Below are 18,440 nucleotides of genomic sequence, written 5' to 3'. Positions count from 1 at the left end.
TTTAGGGCTGTTGTACATAGGGTCGCTATGAGTCGCAAGCGACTCGACGGCACATAACAACAACAACAACAATAAAGATGTATGGTCTCATAAACCAAGGGAGGGTCACTGTGAGTCGGCATCACCTCCACCGCTGTGGGTACCGCTTGGCTAGGAGCCCTAGTGCTGCAGTGTTCTGTATTGGGTGCATAAATAAAAGCTTTACTCTTTGATTCCATCAGCTGCTCCATGGGAGGGAAGAGAGTAGACAAGACACTTCCCCTGATAATTCAGAAACTCGACAGAGTTGTCACAAGCCAGAATTGACTTCAATAGCGAGTTTGGGGTTTGGGTTATTGTTTGGCTGAAAGTAGTCAGGGGAAGAAGTTTAGTTCCAGGCTTGAATGATAACCTAGGGCTATAGTCTCAGAGTTCCATTAGTCACTATCCAATTAGTAAGCCTGGTTCTTTTTAAGTGGTTTTGTTCCACATTTGCCCCCACTCCATTTAAGATCCTCCACTGTGGTCCCTCCAGAGTGGTCAGTAATGGTAGCTGGGCACCATCTAGCTCATCTTGGGGGCATGGAGGCAGAGGTTCACACAGTCCGCTGTAGTCACGTGGGCTCATCTTTTCCATGACTCATGTTTTTTCACTCTTCTTTATTCCAGACAGGAAGAGCCCACCATTTGCACCTTTGACGACCACTAGCAAGCTAGCCTGAGCTTCTTTCATGGCTAGATTCCAAGAGAAGATGGAAGCAGCCAAGTGTCTTCAGACATAGGCTTCAGAACGTGCAGATCACTTCTGCTACAGTCTATGGGTCAAAGCAAGTTACAGACTGCCTAGATTTAAGAGAATGAAGAATGGCCATGCCTCTTCCTGGGGGCTTACTGGGTACGGTGTGGACACAGGAGACATGATTCATGTGGACCATTTCAGTGATTTTTCATGGAATCCTCAAAAAGTTACGTTGGGAGCTCTGGTGGCCTAGTGGCAAGAAAGCTGAATTGCAATCCAGAGGTATGTGGTTCAAATTCCACCAGATGCTCTGCTGGAAAAGGAGGGGCAATCTCCTCCTGTACCAGTCAGATCTGATTTGACGGTACATGCACAAAAAATAATAAAATTTTATTTAAAAAAAAAAAAAGCTAAGGTACGTGTTAATGGCAACAAACTAATTCTAGAGTTACCTTGGTAGTGGTTGAGCTGTAGTTTCTGTGGACTGTCTGTACTTTGGGGTACAGGAATAAGCAATGGGTCATCTGGGAAGCTTTCAGAATTTAGACTCAGAAAGAGAAGATCCAGCTAGAACAACTGGAGAAACTCACTATGTGACTGAATCCAGGCTGCTGCTGGGAAGGGACTGAGTGAAATATGCATCTTTGTGGCTTTTTTTTTTTAATTCATTCATTGTTGCCCATTTTTGTCTCTCATCTTCCCAGCCCTTACTTCAGTCCACTTTGCAATGAACCTCGTTTCAGATTGCTGTCATGAATATACTACCTAATCATGTATTCCTTTTAGACCCTTCTTCCCCTCACCTGTTGCAATGCAGTTGTTATCTACCCACTTTTTTCTTGTTCTTCCACCAAGTCCCCATGTCAGTCCTATTTTATAAGAGGTGTTTTGTCCTTTCGTGACTGAGATATTTCACTCACCATGTCCTCCAGGCTCTCCCATGTTGTGTAATGTTTTAAAAAGTCACTGTTTTTTAGTGCTGTATAGTATTCCATTGTGTGAATGCACCATAGGTTTTCTATCCATTCATTTGTTGATGGGCACTTGGATTGCTTCCATCTCTTTGCTATTGTGAATAAAGAAACAATAAACATGGGTGTGCATATATCTGCTTGGGTGGCAGTTACGGTTTTTTAGGGTATATTCCCAATAGTAGAATTGCTGGGTCAAATGGTATTTCTATTTCCAACTTTTTGTGAAAGCACCAGACTGCCTTCCATAACCTATTTGGCTTTAGAAAACAATTTTCAAACTGTAGGTAGGACTCACTAGTGGATTTTAACATTTATTTAGTGACTGTGGTCAATATTTCAAAGATTATCTGAATAGAAAATAACTGAGTACAGTATATGTAAAAGTATTTTTCCTTGGAAATGGTGAGCCACTTATAAACATAAAATCAAATATATGTGTACTGGTTAGCAAATAATTGGTAAAATAGATTTCTTACTAGAATTAATGGCAGGAAATTGGTACGTATGGATGGAAGGAGGGAGTGTCTAATTGTACCCTGGAAGAAACTAAAATTGGGAGCTTGTCAGAGACAAGGATCTTGTCAGATGACAAGAGAGTAAGAATGGTAATTCTAGAGTGTGGGTGGATTTATTGCACGCTAAGAGGTTTCAAACAAAGGGAAATGTGAGACTTTTCTTTCTGTATGCTAAACTCCCTGACTATAATCCTTAGAAGGAATAAAACTGGGTGGATCCTGAAAAATCTCGTGGCATAAATGATTTCTCTTTCATCTGTCTCCAGTAATAGTGCTGAGGGCAAAACTTGCCAAGGGTTGGTGATGGTTCTGTGCAGTAGAGTCGACTGAGTCACAGCTGACCCTCCAGCAGATTTTCAGAGGCTGTGAAATGCACAGGAGGCAACTGCCCATCTTTCTCCCTTGGAGCAGCTGATGGATTTGAACTTACCTCTGAGTTGGCAGCATAACTCCTTACACGCTATGCCACCAGAGATCTCTAAAAGTAGAGCAGTTAATTGCTTATTACCAGGCTTCCTCCACTGGAATGTTTGTTCTAAGAAGAGAGTGCTTATCTTACTTACCGCTGAATCCTAGTGGCTATAACAATGTCCAGGACACAAATAAACACCTACAGATTGAATGCATGAGTAAATGTATGAATAAAGAAACTCAGATAGGGTAGGGAAAGGAATCTCCTCCCCAGTGTCCTATTTTATATCCAATGTTTTTTACTGAATGAACTTTATAAGCTATTTCCATCTTGCTTATTTTTGTTTCTAACTGGTTCAAAACCCAATTTTGGTCTTTTCCCCAACTACTGTTCTCTAGATATTTTCTCATCCTTGTCAGAGACAAGGATCTTGTCAGAGACAAGGATCTTGTCAGAGACAAGGATCTTGTCAGATGATAATATGAATGGTAATTCTATAGTGTGGGTGGTTTGCTCAGATGGACAGAGCAACCTACTGAAACCAATCAGGTCAGAGCCAGGTAGCACTGCATAAAGAAAACCAATCACCCTAACTTTGGTGAGGAGCCATGAAAAGACTGTTTCGAGAGGCTGGGCAGGGTTTTGTGGGTCAAGGTGCTCCATTACCATCACCAGAGAAATAATCACGGACAGCAAGTCAGCATTGCTCCTCTTACATAAACATGCTAATTCATTAAACAAGACAGCAACAGGTCAGCCAAAGCAATGCAGTGAAGAAAGAGACACACACAACAGATATGGCTACTTTTTTTTTTACTTTGAACATTAGCATTGAATTGGTTACCGTACACATCCAAAGGCCCAGCATCTTGGAAATATCATGAAGTGGTACACCATGTACCAGAGTCTCACAAGAATAAAATATACAATGCTACATTAAGTGGTTAAAAATACACAAAAAAAGTAGTTTTAACAATCTATAAAATCTTTATACTTAAAATCATGATTGAGTTGAAATAAAAAAAGTGCATTTCAATTGCAAAACAAAAAAATTTGATATAGTTAACACAAGGGGGGGTTAGTATATGGAGGGATCTGACAAGGATGCTGGAAAAGGTGACTCCGGGAAGCTAGGCAAAGTGGGCTAGCCTGGAGGTTCTGGAGGGCAGGTCCACTTCGCTACTGTTTCCTGGGCCAAGCAGCTCAACTCTCCTCTCCTCGGTATCTTTCCCATCGTAAGAGACCTCATCCTACCTGTCAATTCCACAATCAAAAGACTCCTCTAATCTCCTTTGCAGCATGAGAGGTACCTGCCCTACACTGAGTCCAACATGATCTTCCACAGAGAGGTAGGAGAGGGACACTGCCCCATTCTGAACTTGACATAAGCATCCCAGCCACATGGCCTTAATCCTTATGACCCAGCAGGCAGAATAGGGACCAAGCAGCTTCTGTTTTGTCAAACTCCTTTGGACAAATAATCAACATTCAACAACAAGCTTTGTAAACCTAATGCTAAACAATTCCTGGCAAGCAAATGGGATTTTCTTTAAGAAATGAAGAAAAGTGCAAGTGATTTCAGAACTGTTGGGAAAAATAAAAACAAGTGACACTTGATCAACCTGCTATGGAGACCAATCACAGCTTCTGATTTTGCCAAATGTTGGAGTTATGAATAGATATCACTATCTACTTGTGTCTGGTATTGCTCAAAGTTAGATGTGGCTTAGGGGAAAAATGTCAGCCAGAAATCAGTGAAGATAGCCATTCTAAGTATAAATGCTTCCTGACCTACAAGGAGCCCTGGTGGCTCAGTGGTTAGCGTCTAAAGCACTTAAGTGCTAACCAAAAGGTTGGCAGTTTGAACCCACCAGCCACTCTGGAGAAAGATGGAATCTGCTTCCATAAAGATTATAGGCTACGAAACCCTAAGGGCGCAGTTCTACACTGCCCTGTCAGGTTATTATGGGTTAGAATTGACTTGACAGCAGTGGGTTTGGGGGCTGTAGTACAGGTTAAATATTTATGTTTGGTATTTCTCCTTAGCTGATCACTTATCTGTTTATAAAGAAGAAGCTGCAATGACACAAATATAACTTGTGGTCAGACAGCTGATTCTGGCAGAGCAGGGCCCTGACACCAACAGAGGAAGCACCAAACTCTGTTTGCACCTGGAGGAATGCCTGCTGTAGGGGCCTGCCATGGGTCAGCAGGCAGGGTGTGACCTCAGGAACTTGTTCCCTGTGTAACGGATAATCCATCTGGAGCAGGGAAGGCAAGAAGCTTTTCCTCACTGTAATCACCCCTGCCTCTCTCCTCAGAAAAGTGATGGTGCGGTGGTGGTGGTGAGATCTGGAAGAGAGTAAGAGTAGTAGCCTTCCTGCTCTTAGAACATGATGGGTCTGTCACAGAAAGGTCCTGGCTTTTAATCTCCAGGCATCAGTATTTAAACAGGCTATTAATAAATATGCCTGACCCACTTTACAAACCCAAGGCACTTCGAGGCCTCAGGTCCCTCTCTGCTGTGGGCTGGATGATGACTACTCTTAGCTCTGGGGGAAATGTTTTAAAAGTCAAGATAGAGAAATAAACACTGAGTAGGGCGTGCATAACCTGTAAAAGATTTAGAAGTGGGATCTTTCTTCGCAAGGTTGAATATAAAGAAATACTTTAGTGCTCCCTTGAGGAGAAAGCTAGTACTGCGGATCCAAGAGTCCATATCAAGAGAGGAAAAAACCAGATTGAAATTTACCAAGAAATCAGATTTTCATAGACATTTTTTTAACCTAATAACAAACTGAATAACAGAATGTAGAAAAGCTATTTCTAGGAGGGCTAGAGGCTGTAGAAGAAAATACTTCCCACTAAATTTTAAATGCAACAAAGCACAGTCTTTAAGGCTGTGCAGAAATGGGTTGGAGTCTCTGCCTTTATCACACAGGTTGGTTGGAAGCTGTGTTCATTCAGGAGTCAGGTTTTTTTTAAAGCAACTCGATTCTCTGGCACACGTAGTACAAAAACCAGTGCAAGCTGACCAATGCTGGCACAGCAAGTATCCAATTTCCTTCTGAAGTGAAATTCAGCTTCTGTCTCCTTTTTCAGCCCTATTCTCATTTCCTGCCCTCTCCAAAGTCCTGTTCACGTAATTTGTGATAACTGTAATCTCATCAAAGATGCTAACGTTGTTACTGTGAAAGGAACCTGGATCTGGAAAGTCTGTTTCTCAGTGGCAAGAGCCCTCTTTGATGTTTATACCAAGGGTCTCCTATTAAAGACAAAACAAGACGACCATTGGTCTCAATGTGACTTTGCCACATGTGGCTCTCCACTTGTCTGGAACTCTGAAGGGAAAAGCTACAAATTCTGAAGCAGAAATTGTAGGTAGCCCATTGCTATTGAAAAGAGATCTATTTCTAGGTCACTAATGGGGGAAACTGAGACAATTTAAGGTAAAAAGGTATTTAAAAGAAACCCTTGTTTCTTATTTCTGTAATACAACAATCTCTCTTTCGCATTTTGTAAACTTATCTTCCCAAATAGTCAATTATGCTTTCAAATGTGCTGAATTTACTTATCCAACATAATCAATTATCACAATTTTGCATCATCCAACTAAAACCAAACTGTCATAAAACCAGAGACACTACAAATTTAGTAACATCTGTCCTCATAAGACTCATATCCATAAGTCGTTAGTCTTGAAAACCTGAGTATTATTATCTTTAAGAAAATGGGCATGAGTTAGAAAGTCAAGATTCTGTTTTATACTAAGGCTAAAATACCCAGTAGCTTTCATTTTTAAAACAAAACAAATGACAATAAAATCAAATGGCTTGATTTTAAAGAGCCTCATTTCTTTTCAGTTTTGGAGAAATGAAAGGGAACAGAGTCAGTCACTAAGATGATCCTACAATATGAAGAACACACTGCAATCCCCTTTTCACTACATCCTTCATATTTTATGCCATTCTTATTTCTAAATGAAGTTTTAAAAATTCAAACTTATTGTCAGATTGAATCAGAACCAACTCACAGCTGACACTCCAATGGGTTTCCTGGGAGGAGAATGCCCATCATCTTCAGCAGAGTGGCAGCTGGTGGATGCCAACCCCCAGAGACATGGCCTGTGTGTTAGGCTAGGCCACCAGAGCTCCCTTTAAAAAATGAATTAGATGAGAAAAGGTAGGAAGTTAATCAGAAGTTTTGGAGGGAAGTGGCATTGAGACTGGCAGATCAAGAACCAATAAAGAACTTCTGATAAAAACAGCAATTCTGAATTAATCCAACTGAAATAAAATTCTGAGTACAACATTACAAAATGGTTTTGGGGAGAGGGATCAGGTAGGAACAAGGCCTTGGAACAGCAACAGTCAGGATCCCTTAATCAGGAAGAAGAGGCATTTAGGAAGACTTGAGATGAGAGAAAAACAATGTTCATGAGAGACTCTCAATGACCTTTAATTTAAAAGGAACATCTAGTTTCTGTCAGAAGACAAGAAAGTGAAGAGTAAGATAAGAATAAAATCTTTCACCATTATTGACATGTAATACATGAAGAAATAAGCTATAAACAAAAGTTTAAAATGTAACCTCAAAAAAAAAATGTAACCTCAATGACATGGGGGAACAAAACAAGTATGTTTGAAATTATTATCCAAGGTTTTAGAGCTGGTTTATAGAGTTAAGCCAATTGGAATACGGGTGAATTCCAATCCTTATGGAGAATTAAGTAATCAGAGGTAGGATTTAGAGCAGAATAAGAATGTTCCAGGATACTGGCTTTTTGAAGGCACTCAAGAATAGAGTGAGAGAGACTGAAGCTGCAATGAGAAAACAAGATTAGAGAGAGGCGTATACTCAGCCAACCACTATAAAGAAGCAAAACCAACTCCAGGAACTTGTGGCAATACATGTATTACTGAGTAATACATGGAGTAACAGGTAGAAATCCACTTTATAAGTAGCTTCTTACAACAATATAACTGCTATTCAGGAAATTAGAAAGAAAAGTTTGTTTTTCCCAATATGCAATTCTGCATAATAGTTTTGATGTAAATGAAGAATTTGATAAATGGTATGTTATATCCAAAGTTGAAACAACCAAGAAGTTTGATTTTCCTTTGAATCTTGCAAAACCTATCCTCTAAGAAAAAAAGATCTGATCATAAAGTCTATAAAAATTCTAGAGTATAAAAGTATAGAACTGTAAAGTGGATCTATTGATGGCAACTTTTATGGCTTCCACAGAAAGTGTAGCGAGGACCTCTGGTTTGCTTTATCGAGGTAGTATTCAGGGTTGAAAGGTCACCATTATCTATTAAAAATGCTACAGGTAACAGAAGCAAGTTAGTTAGGGTGCTGTTATTGCATAATAGTGCCACTGTCTCTAATGGCTTATGACCTTTCATTCCTGAAAAAGGAAAAAAAATCCTTTGAGAAATTTCCTATCTCGGTTTAGGCAAAGAAAAATTAAAACCCAATGTTCCCTGGCTCAATTTTATATTCTGACGCATTAAGGTGAGTGGATTTTTAAATGGTGGACAACTGATAAAATTTTAAAATTTAATGCCCTTTTTCATTAACTATTCCCCATAAAATGCTTACCAAGTAGATGAACAATGGAATAGAAGTTGTCTTTTCTATACAGTAGCTCAAACAGAAGGGTTATACTAACTTTAGCCTTTAAAACAAAACAGAACAACATATTAACAACAGCCTGCCTACTGTGTCTTCCTAACCGAAATCTGTGAGAGGGCGGTAAATAGAACTGCAATGGATTTCATTTTCTGCTTCATTTTCTCAAATTTAAAACTTCCAGTGAAATAAAAATAAGCATAAATATCATTTCAACAAACGTAAAAACTGTAAAAGTTTTCACAAACTAGCAAATGTAGAGTTTACAAGCATCTCATCTTCTGTTAGTACATGAAGGGACAATCAAATCATAAGGAGATTTTTATCACAATAAATTGTACTTCCAGCAAATACAGCTTTCAAAAATGGTACAATTATGGTAATGTCTGTGCTCTGTCATTAATCTGAAACAGTTCATATAAATGGGACTATAAGAGTGTAACATTCTTTGAACTATGGTTAAGTTTTAGGTGGAAACAACTCCGCTACTTGCTAAAATATAAGAATTAAATCACAAATACATGTGGAAATGAAGCCACATGCATTTAAACTGTTCATCTTCTTTTCTTTATTAATATTTTAAATCTAATTTAGTATAAGTCTACCTGACATAATTTGATAAAGTAAGTAGCCTTTCCATTAAAGCCAAAGGAAGAATTTATATATGTATATATTTATTTTTTTTTGGGGGGGCGGACTTGTCCGGGATAAGAATTTGTATTTTCAAGATAAAACGATGAGAAAAGAATAAAGAAATGCAAAGATACAAAAAATGCAATGCCAACACAAACAAGCGCCTGTGAATTTTTCTCAAATAGGTCTTGCTCCTAGCAATGAACCAACAAGCCTTTAAAGATAGTGAAATTAAATAAAAGATACAATCTCCACTGCTATCAATGCTGAAGTGTGGCCTTCCTTGTCTTTAAAAGACTTACATACATAAGTACAGAGAAAAGCTGAGAACTCAAACTCCTCCATTGTTCTTTCATTCACAGATGCCAACTCGGTAATATATTTTGAAGAATTTACAGGGTGCTGCTGTAGCGTATGTGGGAAAGACTATATAGCACAATTAAACAGTTAATCTTGGTAAAGGACCCCCAACCAATTTTTCAACCCTGAGTCTGAATTTTGAGCATGTTAAACCTGATTATATATCTATATATATTAAGGCTTAATCCTGCAGTTCTTATATTCAGAAGCATTAATATCATGGATATTCATAACACTTCATTATTCATATTTAATATGACATTGATAAGGAGTCACTGAGTTCTGAGCAGTTTTCCTGAAGACTTAAATCAGGGAGGGGGGAAAAACCAACCCAAAAACAATTAGACGTTTACAGGCTGTTCCACAATACATTTCACTAAGAATTATACAGTATGATAATGCTGGTTTTTAAATTTTTTTCCCTTCGATTAAGGATAGTGGTGGTGGTTATTTGCTTAATACTTTTGTTTTCCTGTGTAGAAGATATTCAGATATTTTCTTATGGCTATATTCACTTGAATGTGAAAATCAAAGATGACTACCTGAATTATCCAGTGTATAATTATAGTACACCTCATTAAATGGTTGATTCAATGGTCTCAAGTCTAGAATTCAGAATGCTACCTAATACTGTATATTTATTTATTTAGAACAAAATAAGTATAACCAATTAACTAAGTCATAATGTATCTTTTTCCCCCCCTAACTAGTTTAAAATGACAGGCTTAACCATGAAATAGTGATATGTCTACATAAAAATGTAGAGTCACAAACTTGTCCTGGAATGCAAAGGAGACTGGGGGAGAGGGGAAGCAGCCACTCAAGATATAACAGTCTCATGCAAGGAATTTACTTTCCTTGCTGGCCTAGATCCTGAATATACGCAAGTACACCAAATTTTAAAAATAACATTCTTTAAAACTGACATCCAAAACCAGGAAGAAAAGTATGTCTGAGGCGCTTTTCTGCCTCATTCCAAAATTTTCCTATGCTCATTATAGAAAACAAAGGCAATATCAAAGAAAGAAACTTGGAAATATTCAACCGAAGGGGTTTGTGCGGGGAGAAGGGTGCAACAATGAATGAATGGAATTCCAAAATCTCTGTAGATGTTCATTGAAATGAAAAATAAACAAACTAAATTAATTTAAAAAAAAAAGAAATATTCAACCGAAATGCTATTACAGAATGTGGTATTTTTTTAAATAGACTTAACCTCAATTGAAAGAGTTCCATTTTCTTTTCTTAGCACAAAGCTAATCAGCCAGAAAAGCACTTGAAGCATTATCTGTGTATTTAATATTAAAAATTAAAACAAAAATAAATAAACCAGGATTCTGTCCAGGTCATGATTTAAGAGCCTGAGGGGAAAAAAAAAAAGAAAATGAAGAAGTTTGAAGATTAAAAAGACAAAGCAAAAGACAGAAAGTAGATCTAGTTTTGGAACTCAGTTCTTCTTTATGAAGAATTACAAAGTTGTTAGCTGTACTGAATCATGTCTAGGTAAATTTGTTGAGTTAAATTACCCAGAATGGTTGACCTTCTCTTCAGCCTTTCCTATAATAAGCTCCTGATTGACCATTCTCTTTCAAAGTTCCCCAAACTTAAAAAAAAAGAAAAGAAAAAAAAGAGGAACCTATCTAAAGGTATTAGAGGGTTGCTCTCCTGACAACTATTAATCGTGAGGTCACATAATCATTTGCAGAAGACAGGGCAACAATAATGTTTTTTGGCAAGTTTTCTCTAAAATTTAAACTGTGTGAGTATAGCTCAAAGCTGTGGCTATATTCAGTGATAAAACTGTTAATTTAAAGAAAGTGTCCAGTTTGTACTCTTATCCAATTTCTCTTCGGCCACTATGAGCAACATTATATTTGTGATTTTAGCTTACTATTTTATCTTCTCATAGTAATTTTTTAAAAATAAAGCAACTGCAAAATGAGCAGTATATTTACTATATGAGACTGACTTTGTCATCTCATAAAAGAGAAATCTGAACACAGCTCCTAAAGTGAGTAACATATGGGACTGAAATGAAACTGTCTCTACTGCTTCCTCCTCTTAAGAGTGAACAGCTTTACAGATTTTCAAAACACGCAAACTCTTACTTAGGTGATATTCCTGAAACAAGGCCCAATTCTCTGCAAATAATTTCATGTAACGTGTGAACTAAACAAAAGGAAACAGAGAGGACAGGAGCATGTCACTGAGCTGAACAGGTAACTGAGTATTAAATAGAGAGAATGAAAACTACCAAGAACTGTGCTAAATTCTGAAAGCAAAACCTCATTTTTATAGTAACCTGATCTGGAGACCCTCTCAGATACATCTAAACTCTGAAGCACCTTTGAGTTGTACGGATGTAAGAATAATTTTGAACTATAGAAGTTATACGCATCTTTAAGAATCACATCTTGATGATTATAAAAATTTTTTTCTATTTTACAACATAGGTCCAGCTACACTGAAAAATTACACCGCTTATTGAAATACATTTCATTTTAGAAACAGACTACTAAAGAAGTCTATACAAAAACTCTAAAATAATTTCTGTAGTAAAATAAAGAGTGAGTTAGGAGAGCTACACAAGAAGAAAATTTTCATCTTTCTCTATAATGCTTGATATACTGTGATACATGGCCAGCTTGACACTGTAGCCAGCACCAAAAGCTGAAAAGAATTCATTATGATACACAGTGATACAATTAATGCTCTGGATTAATCTCACAGCCTTCCCGATTAGTACAAAGAAAACCAGGCCTATCCCCTCTTTGAGGAGAAGTCCAGGATATAAAAAGCAAGCATACCTCATCAGCTGATATGAAATTATAAAATTCCGTAAGTCTGAGTATTTGAATTTATAAAAGTCACCATAAAATGCAAGCAAATTGGGCTTTAGTTCGGTGGTTCCCTGGTTTAGATGATAGTCCCTTCTGTGAGTTCAAGGCTGTCTTCTTGTTCAGTCCCTTGGATCTGTTGATTCACCAAGACAATGATAAAGCTCCCGGTTGGGCTTAGCAATGTCTGACAGCTACAGAAATTCTTACCCACTCTCTCACTGCAAACTCACATACGGGACCCTAATGCCAGACGAACACACTTAAGGAGACGGATGTTAATGATGCTGTGCTGCACTGTTCTTTTCTGCCAGGTGCCGCAGAAAGCTGTCCTCACTCTGACCTCTATGATTTAAAGGCTCGCTCTTAAAGAGAGCTGGAGGTGGGGGCAGGTGAGGGACTGGAGGGATTGGAAGGTGGTGGGGGTGATGCGGGTGGGGATGGATGTGAAGGTGAGAAAAGGGGTGGGGGATGGGTCGAGGAGGAAGAGTGCTTCCAGGATTCATGTTGACTGGAGGGGTGGGGGCTGCAGGAGTATTTGCCACAGAAGGAACTGGGGTGGCTGGGGAAGTTGTAAGTGGGATCTGGACAGCAGGCGGCACATTCACAGGGCTGGTCACCCGAAAGCACTTCTCCTTGTGGGCCTTCAGCATGTTGGAGAAGCGAAACCGCTGGCCACACACGTCACACGGATAGGGCTTCTCGCCTGTGTGAGTTCTGCGGTGCCTCTTCATGTTGGGGCGGCTGGTGAAGCTTTTGCCACAGATTTCACAGATAAAAGGTTTCTCTCCTGAGATGAACACAGACACAAAAAACATGATTAACACACTAGGCAGTAATTATGTGTCATGTTATTTCCAGAATTGAAATAGATTACCATTCCTTTCTTATTGTGTATTATAATCGAAGAATCATAAAGCAATCCCCAAATCCGGGAACTATCAATCAGAGTAGATATGAATGAAACATACATAGAACCTACTCTCTTGGTTTGGTCTTAAAAAAAAATAATAAAGTAAAAAAGCAGAGTCTCCAAGTGGTGATCCTTCCCATCCTACACCAACAGTTGTTGAAACGGTTCTCCAGTAACTACCACTAGGGAGGGACGCTTCATTAGCATGTAGACAAGTTATCTGGGAAGTCATTTCTGTCACCCCAACCAAAAGTAAACAAAGACTGTGTTGGAAATACCTGTGGAGTAAATCTGCTGCTTCATGCCTTACTCATACATTATCCTGAATACAGCTTACTTTTGGGTTTTGGACTTAGAAAACGCAGCTCCCATAAAGATTGTTGTTGTCACCATCAAATTGAACACAACTCATAGTGACCCTATAAACAACAGAGCTGAACCCTGACCTGGCCTGTGCCATCCTCATTCACTCTGACAATGCTGTTACCCATCCATCTTGTGGAGGGTCTTTCTCTCTTTCATGAACTCTCCACCTTTCCAAACATGCTGTCCCCCTCTAAGGAACAGCTTCTCTTAGCAATATGCCCAAAGAATGAGTGATAAGCTTTTCCATCGTTGTCTCCCATAAGGATTACAGGCAAGTAAACCCTATGGGGTTTTACAACATAATAACTTTGTAATGTAAGTGAGATCTACTTGCAGGATGCGAATAGTCTTCTTTATAGAAGCAGCTCTCTAAATATTTTCTCCCTCGGAGTTGTTCAAACTCACTGTCAGAGTCAGAACAGGCTTAGAGCTGACCCTCCTGGCTTTCTGAGGCTGTGAATCACATGGGAGGAGACTATCCATCTTTCTCCTGCAAAGCAACTAGTGGATTCAAAACTTCAGAGGGGAGTGCCACCTCTGGGTTGCCAGCATAACTCCCTAAAGATGATGCCTCCACAGTTCCTCGGTGGGTTCAAACCTCCAACCTTTTGGTTAGCAGTCAAGTGCTTAACCATTGCTTAACCGGGTCTTTAACCAATAGTGAGTGCTATTTTACCTTTTTGCTTCCCATTATTCTATCACTCCCACTGCTGTGCTCTCTCTGTGATTCATACTCATCTTTCTAGACAAATTCTGGGCTCAGCATTTTCCCTTTCCTTCTCATTCATTTCCTTCAGTGTTTTTTTAACACTTAAATTCTATGTTAAATGGAAGTGGCAACTGAAAATAATACTGTAAGTACAAAAATGTTTGATACTATTAACTTGAAAATATATATATATGTTAAGTAGAAAATTTATAAAAATATATGCATATACTATTACTTAGGAATATAATTTTTAAGCTGGGGAAAATGAAATAATATATTAGTACTAATACATTATTTATTTTTTCCCAGCTCAAAAAAAAAGGAAATTTATTATTATTATTATTATAGCATATTTTTACTGTAGTTTTAGTGGAAAATTTACACAACAAATTTGTTTTCCATTCAACTATTCATATGTTAAAAATATTATTCTTTTTATAATAGCTTCTTAGTATTATCTACTTATAAGGAAAAATATTCATAAAACAATATGGATGAAATACAACAAATGTCACCAGCAGCCATCTCTAGGTAATTGGACTATAGGTTATATTTTACTTTATTCTTTATGCTTCTTCATATTTTCTGGTTTTAAAAAACAAATATTATTTAATTGTGCAGTAAAATGCTGGAGAAGAGTCTTCACCATATCACAGACAATCAAGAAAACAAGTCTGTTTTAGAAAGTGTGAAAGAAATCAAGTTTCTTCTTGGAGGTCAGGATTTTGAAGTTCTGTCTCACATACTTTGGGCAGATGGCTAGAAAGAACCGGTCCTTGGAGAAGGACATCGTGCTTATAAGGGAGGAAAGACAGTGCAGGAGAGGAAGAACCCGGATGAGATGGATTGACACAGTAACGGGGTAAGTTTGCCAGTCAGTGACACTGGCTCAGGATAGCGCAGGCTTCAGAGCTGTCGTACACAGGGTTGCTATAAGTCGCAGGCGACTTGATGACTTATAAAAACAACAGTAAAATGTTTTAAAAAGCATATCTATTTGATAATCTATCAATGCTCTTGATCTTTCTCCTCTCTTGACCACCTTTGAGAGATTTATGATTCTTCACTCCTAATAGCCACCCAGAAACATAGTAATTCTCCCAACTGAAGGATCTAATCTTTGAATTATGTATGAGGCAACAACATTATATTCACTAATAACTTTTTAGATACACTAGACACCTTATTCACAAATGCCATGAATTCACGGAAAGTTTATGGAATGTACAACATTAGCTCTTTGTTGAATGTCCAAATGCCACCCCTAGAACTTTTGGATAATATCTTTTTAAAAATAATTGTTATTTTTTATTTTGTGTGTGTGTGTGTGTGTGTACTGTTGAATCAGATCTGACTGGTACAGGAAGAGATTGCCCTTCCTTCGCCAGCAGAGGATCTGGTAGATTAGAACCAGGTGCCTTCAGAATTGCAGCGCAGCTTCTTGCCATTAGGCCACCAGAGCTCCCAGGATAATCTCTTTTTAGTCTTAGGTTTTAGTGATATACCATATAAAGACCAGAAACTAACAGAACTTGCCCCCCAAAAATCCTTTATGAATGCCAATTAAAATGGATCCCTGTCATAACTTAATGATTTATAATTATTTCTTGATGTGCTATTGATTTTCCACATGAAGTTATTCCAAATTTTTATTTGGCACAAATCCACAATAGCATCAGCCTCTAACATTAGTAAGAGCAGATAACACCATCTCTTAAAGATGCTTAATGGCTATGTTAAAGTTCCCTTGAAACTTCAAGGTAAGACTAAGTTGAGGATGAAATAAAAAGTACCAAAATCTAAGACTGAAAATCAACCTGTACACTGTAAAGAAAATTTTTTAAGTGGGTAACTGGGAAGCTCTTGTAGCAGCTAAGACCTCTGAAGCCACTAGAAAACAAAAATGATACTAATATATCTAAAGATATAATCTATCACATATAGGTAACTGTAAGAACTCTGTATTATAAGGAGTCTGAGGAAATTGTGCAAGAATGAATGAATTTTTTAAAGAGTAAAGTGTGCTAGGGGCAGGTAAGAGGAAGATATGCAACAATGAATAAATAAAAAATCATGTTCTATGTAAAAGCATAATAAAAAATTCTGTTAAAAAAGCAAGAGCATTGTAATGAAGATAGACGTCTGCAGGGAAGACAGAAGAGTAAGAATCTGGCTAGTTGTCTCCGGTATGGTTGAGTGGAAAGGGCAACTGGGTCGATAAACACAAGCATTCCTTATTCTGCTTAGTTTGTGTATTCTTTTTTTTTTTAATTTTTTTTAATTTTTTTATTTTATTTTATTATTTTTGTGTGAGTGTATTGTCAAATCAGATCTGACTGGTACAGGAGGTGATTGTCCCTCCTTCCCCGGCAGAGCATCTGGTGGATTTGAACCGTGTGCCTCTGGGATTATAATTGCAGCTCCTTACCACTAGGCCACCAGAGCTCCCCCAGTTTGTGTATTCTTGAGCAGCATCAGAAATCTACATCTATATCGTTACTGTTGTTAAGTGTTGTTGAGTCAAGTACGACTCACAGTGACCCTATGAACAACAGATCTGAACTTTGTCCTATCCCGTGTCATCCTCACAATCTCTGACACATTCAAGGCCACTACTTCAGTCACTGTCAATCTACTTGGTATATATATGATGATGTTGGTTTGTTATGTGCTGTCAAGTGCTTGTGATTCAACAGCTCTGAAGCTTGCTCTATCCTGAGCAAATTTCATTTTCTCCAGCACACCTACTTCCATTACCCCAGTCACTGCGTCAATCCATCTTGTCCAGGGTCTTCCTTTTTTGTGCTTTTTCCCCCCTCCATCCTTCCAAGCAAAATGTTGTTCTCCAAGGACTGGTCCTTCCTGACAACATGCCCAAAGTATGTAAGATGGAGCTTCAAAATCCTTGCCTCTCTAAGAAGCAGCCTGGTTTCACCCTCCCCAGGACAGTCCTGTTTGTTCTCTTACCAGCCCATGGTATGTTCAATGCTCTTTTCTAGCACTACAACTCAAAGGCATTGATTCTTCTTCTGTCATCCTTATTCACTGTCCAGCTCTCTGATGCATAGCAAGTAATTGCGAAGACCATGGCCTGGGATTAGGTGCACCTCAGTCTCTACACTGACATCGTTGCTCTTCATCACTCTGGAGACATCCCTGCCAGCAGATTTTCCCAATGCAATTCACCTTTTGATTTCCTGGCTGCTAGTACCAAGGGTGCAGACTGTGGAGCTGAGCAAATTGAAACTGTTAATAATCCCAATCTCTTTCTCCATCTATCATGATGCTGCCAAATGGTCCAGTGGTGAGAATGCTTTCTTGATTTTGAGAATCATTCATATTGAAGCCTGCAGTCCTTGGCCTTCTGCAGCAAATGCCTTAGGTCCTCAAGCAAGTACGGTTGTATTATCTGCATAATGCAGGTTGTTATAATGCAGTCTTCCTCCAATCCTAATGCCATATTTCTTTTCATAAAGTCCAGCCTCCTGGATAATCTGTTCCACATATAGACGGAAAAGGTATGGAGATAGGATGTATCTCTGTTATATAACTTTCCTGATTTTGAATCAGCAGTGTTTCCTAGTTCTATTCTGACATCTGTCTCCTGGTCCAAGCATAGGTTTCGCATGAGCACAATCAAGAGTTCTGGGATTACATTCTTTTTAATGTTAGCCACAACTTGTTGTGATCCATAGTCAAAGTGTCTCTGCACAGTCAATGAAACAGATTCCTCTGGTACTCTCTGCTTTCAGCTAAGATCCATCTATACCCCTTAAACTTCAAACTCGTATTTCAAACTGCCTCCTCAACATCTGTACTTAATGGTCCACTTGAATAATACTTAAAAAATCGTAAGATAAAATTAGACTCATAATCCTACCTACCAAACTTGATCCTCTGTCTCTATTCTCTATCCTGACAAAGCTCCAAGTCTGAGACTAAGCTTGATTCTTCCTTTCCATATCATCTGGCTCTAATAAGTCACTAAATCAATTACTACCTTACTACTCTTTATTGTTTCATTCACTAATACTATCAGATCATCTGAACTATTGTAATATCAACATGGTAGGCTTTATCATCTTTATTGTTGTTCCAGGAGGCCTCTGGGCAGCACAGTGGATTAAGTTTTGAGCTTTTATACGAAAACCTGCTTGTTTGAATCCACTAGACACTCTGCAGGAGAAAGACATGGCAGTCTGATTCTGTAAAGATTTACAGCCTTGGAAATCCTGTGGGTTCTAATCTGTTATGCTGCTGTTGCTGTTGTTAGGTGGTGTCATCTACAACTCATAGCAACCCTATGAAAAATGGCTCTGAACCAGGCCCTACTCTGTGCCATCGTCGTCCACTCGGATATACTTGTGCC

General features: G+C 38.5%; 1 protein-coding gene across 1 annotated transcript in view; it reads right to left on the bottom strand.

Annotated features, from left to right (window-relative positions):
- Positions 1 to 10,674: 10,674 nt before the first annotated feature.
- Positions 10,675 to 18,440, bottom strand: part of ZNF652 (zinc finger protein 652) — a 76,211-nt gene continuing 68,445 nt past the window's right edge. The window contains exon 6 of the mRNA XM_006889320.1: positions 10,675 to 12,873. Within this exon, the coding sequence (XP_006889382.1) occupies positions 12,362 to 12,873 (512 nt within the window). The 3' untranslated portion in view covers positions 10,675 to 12,361. The remainder of the gene's footprint in view (positions 12,874 to 18,440) is intronic.

Source organism: Elephantulus edwardii, unplaced genomic scaffold (assembly GCF_000299155.1).
Source record: "Elephantulus edwardii isolate Elephantulus edwardi_28Jun2011 unplaced genomic scaffold, EleEdw1.0 scaffold00077, whole genome shotgun sequence".
Classification (NCBI taxonomy): Eukaryota; Metazoa; Chordata; class Mammalia; order Macroscelidea; family Macroscelididae; genus Elephantulus; species Elephantulus edwardii.
The sequence above is the reverse complement of the archived record's forward strand: the minus strand, read 5'-3'. Positions and strand labels throughout refer to the sequence as shown.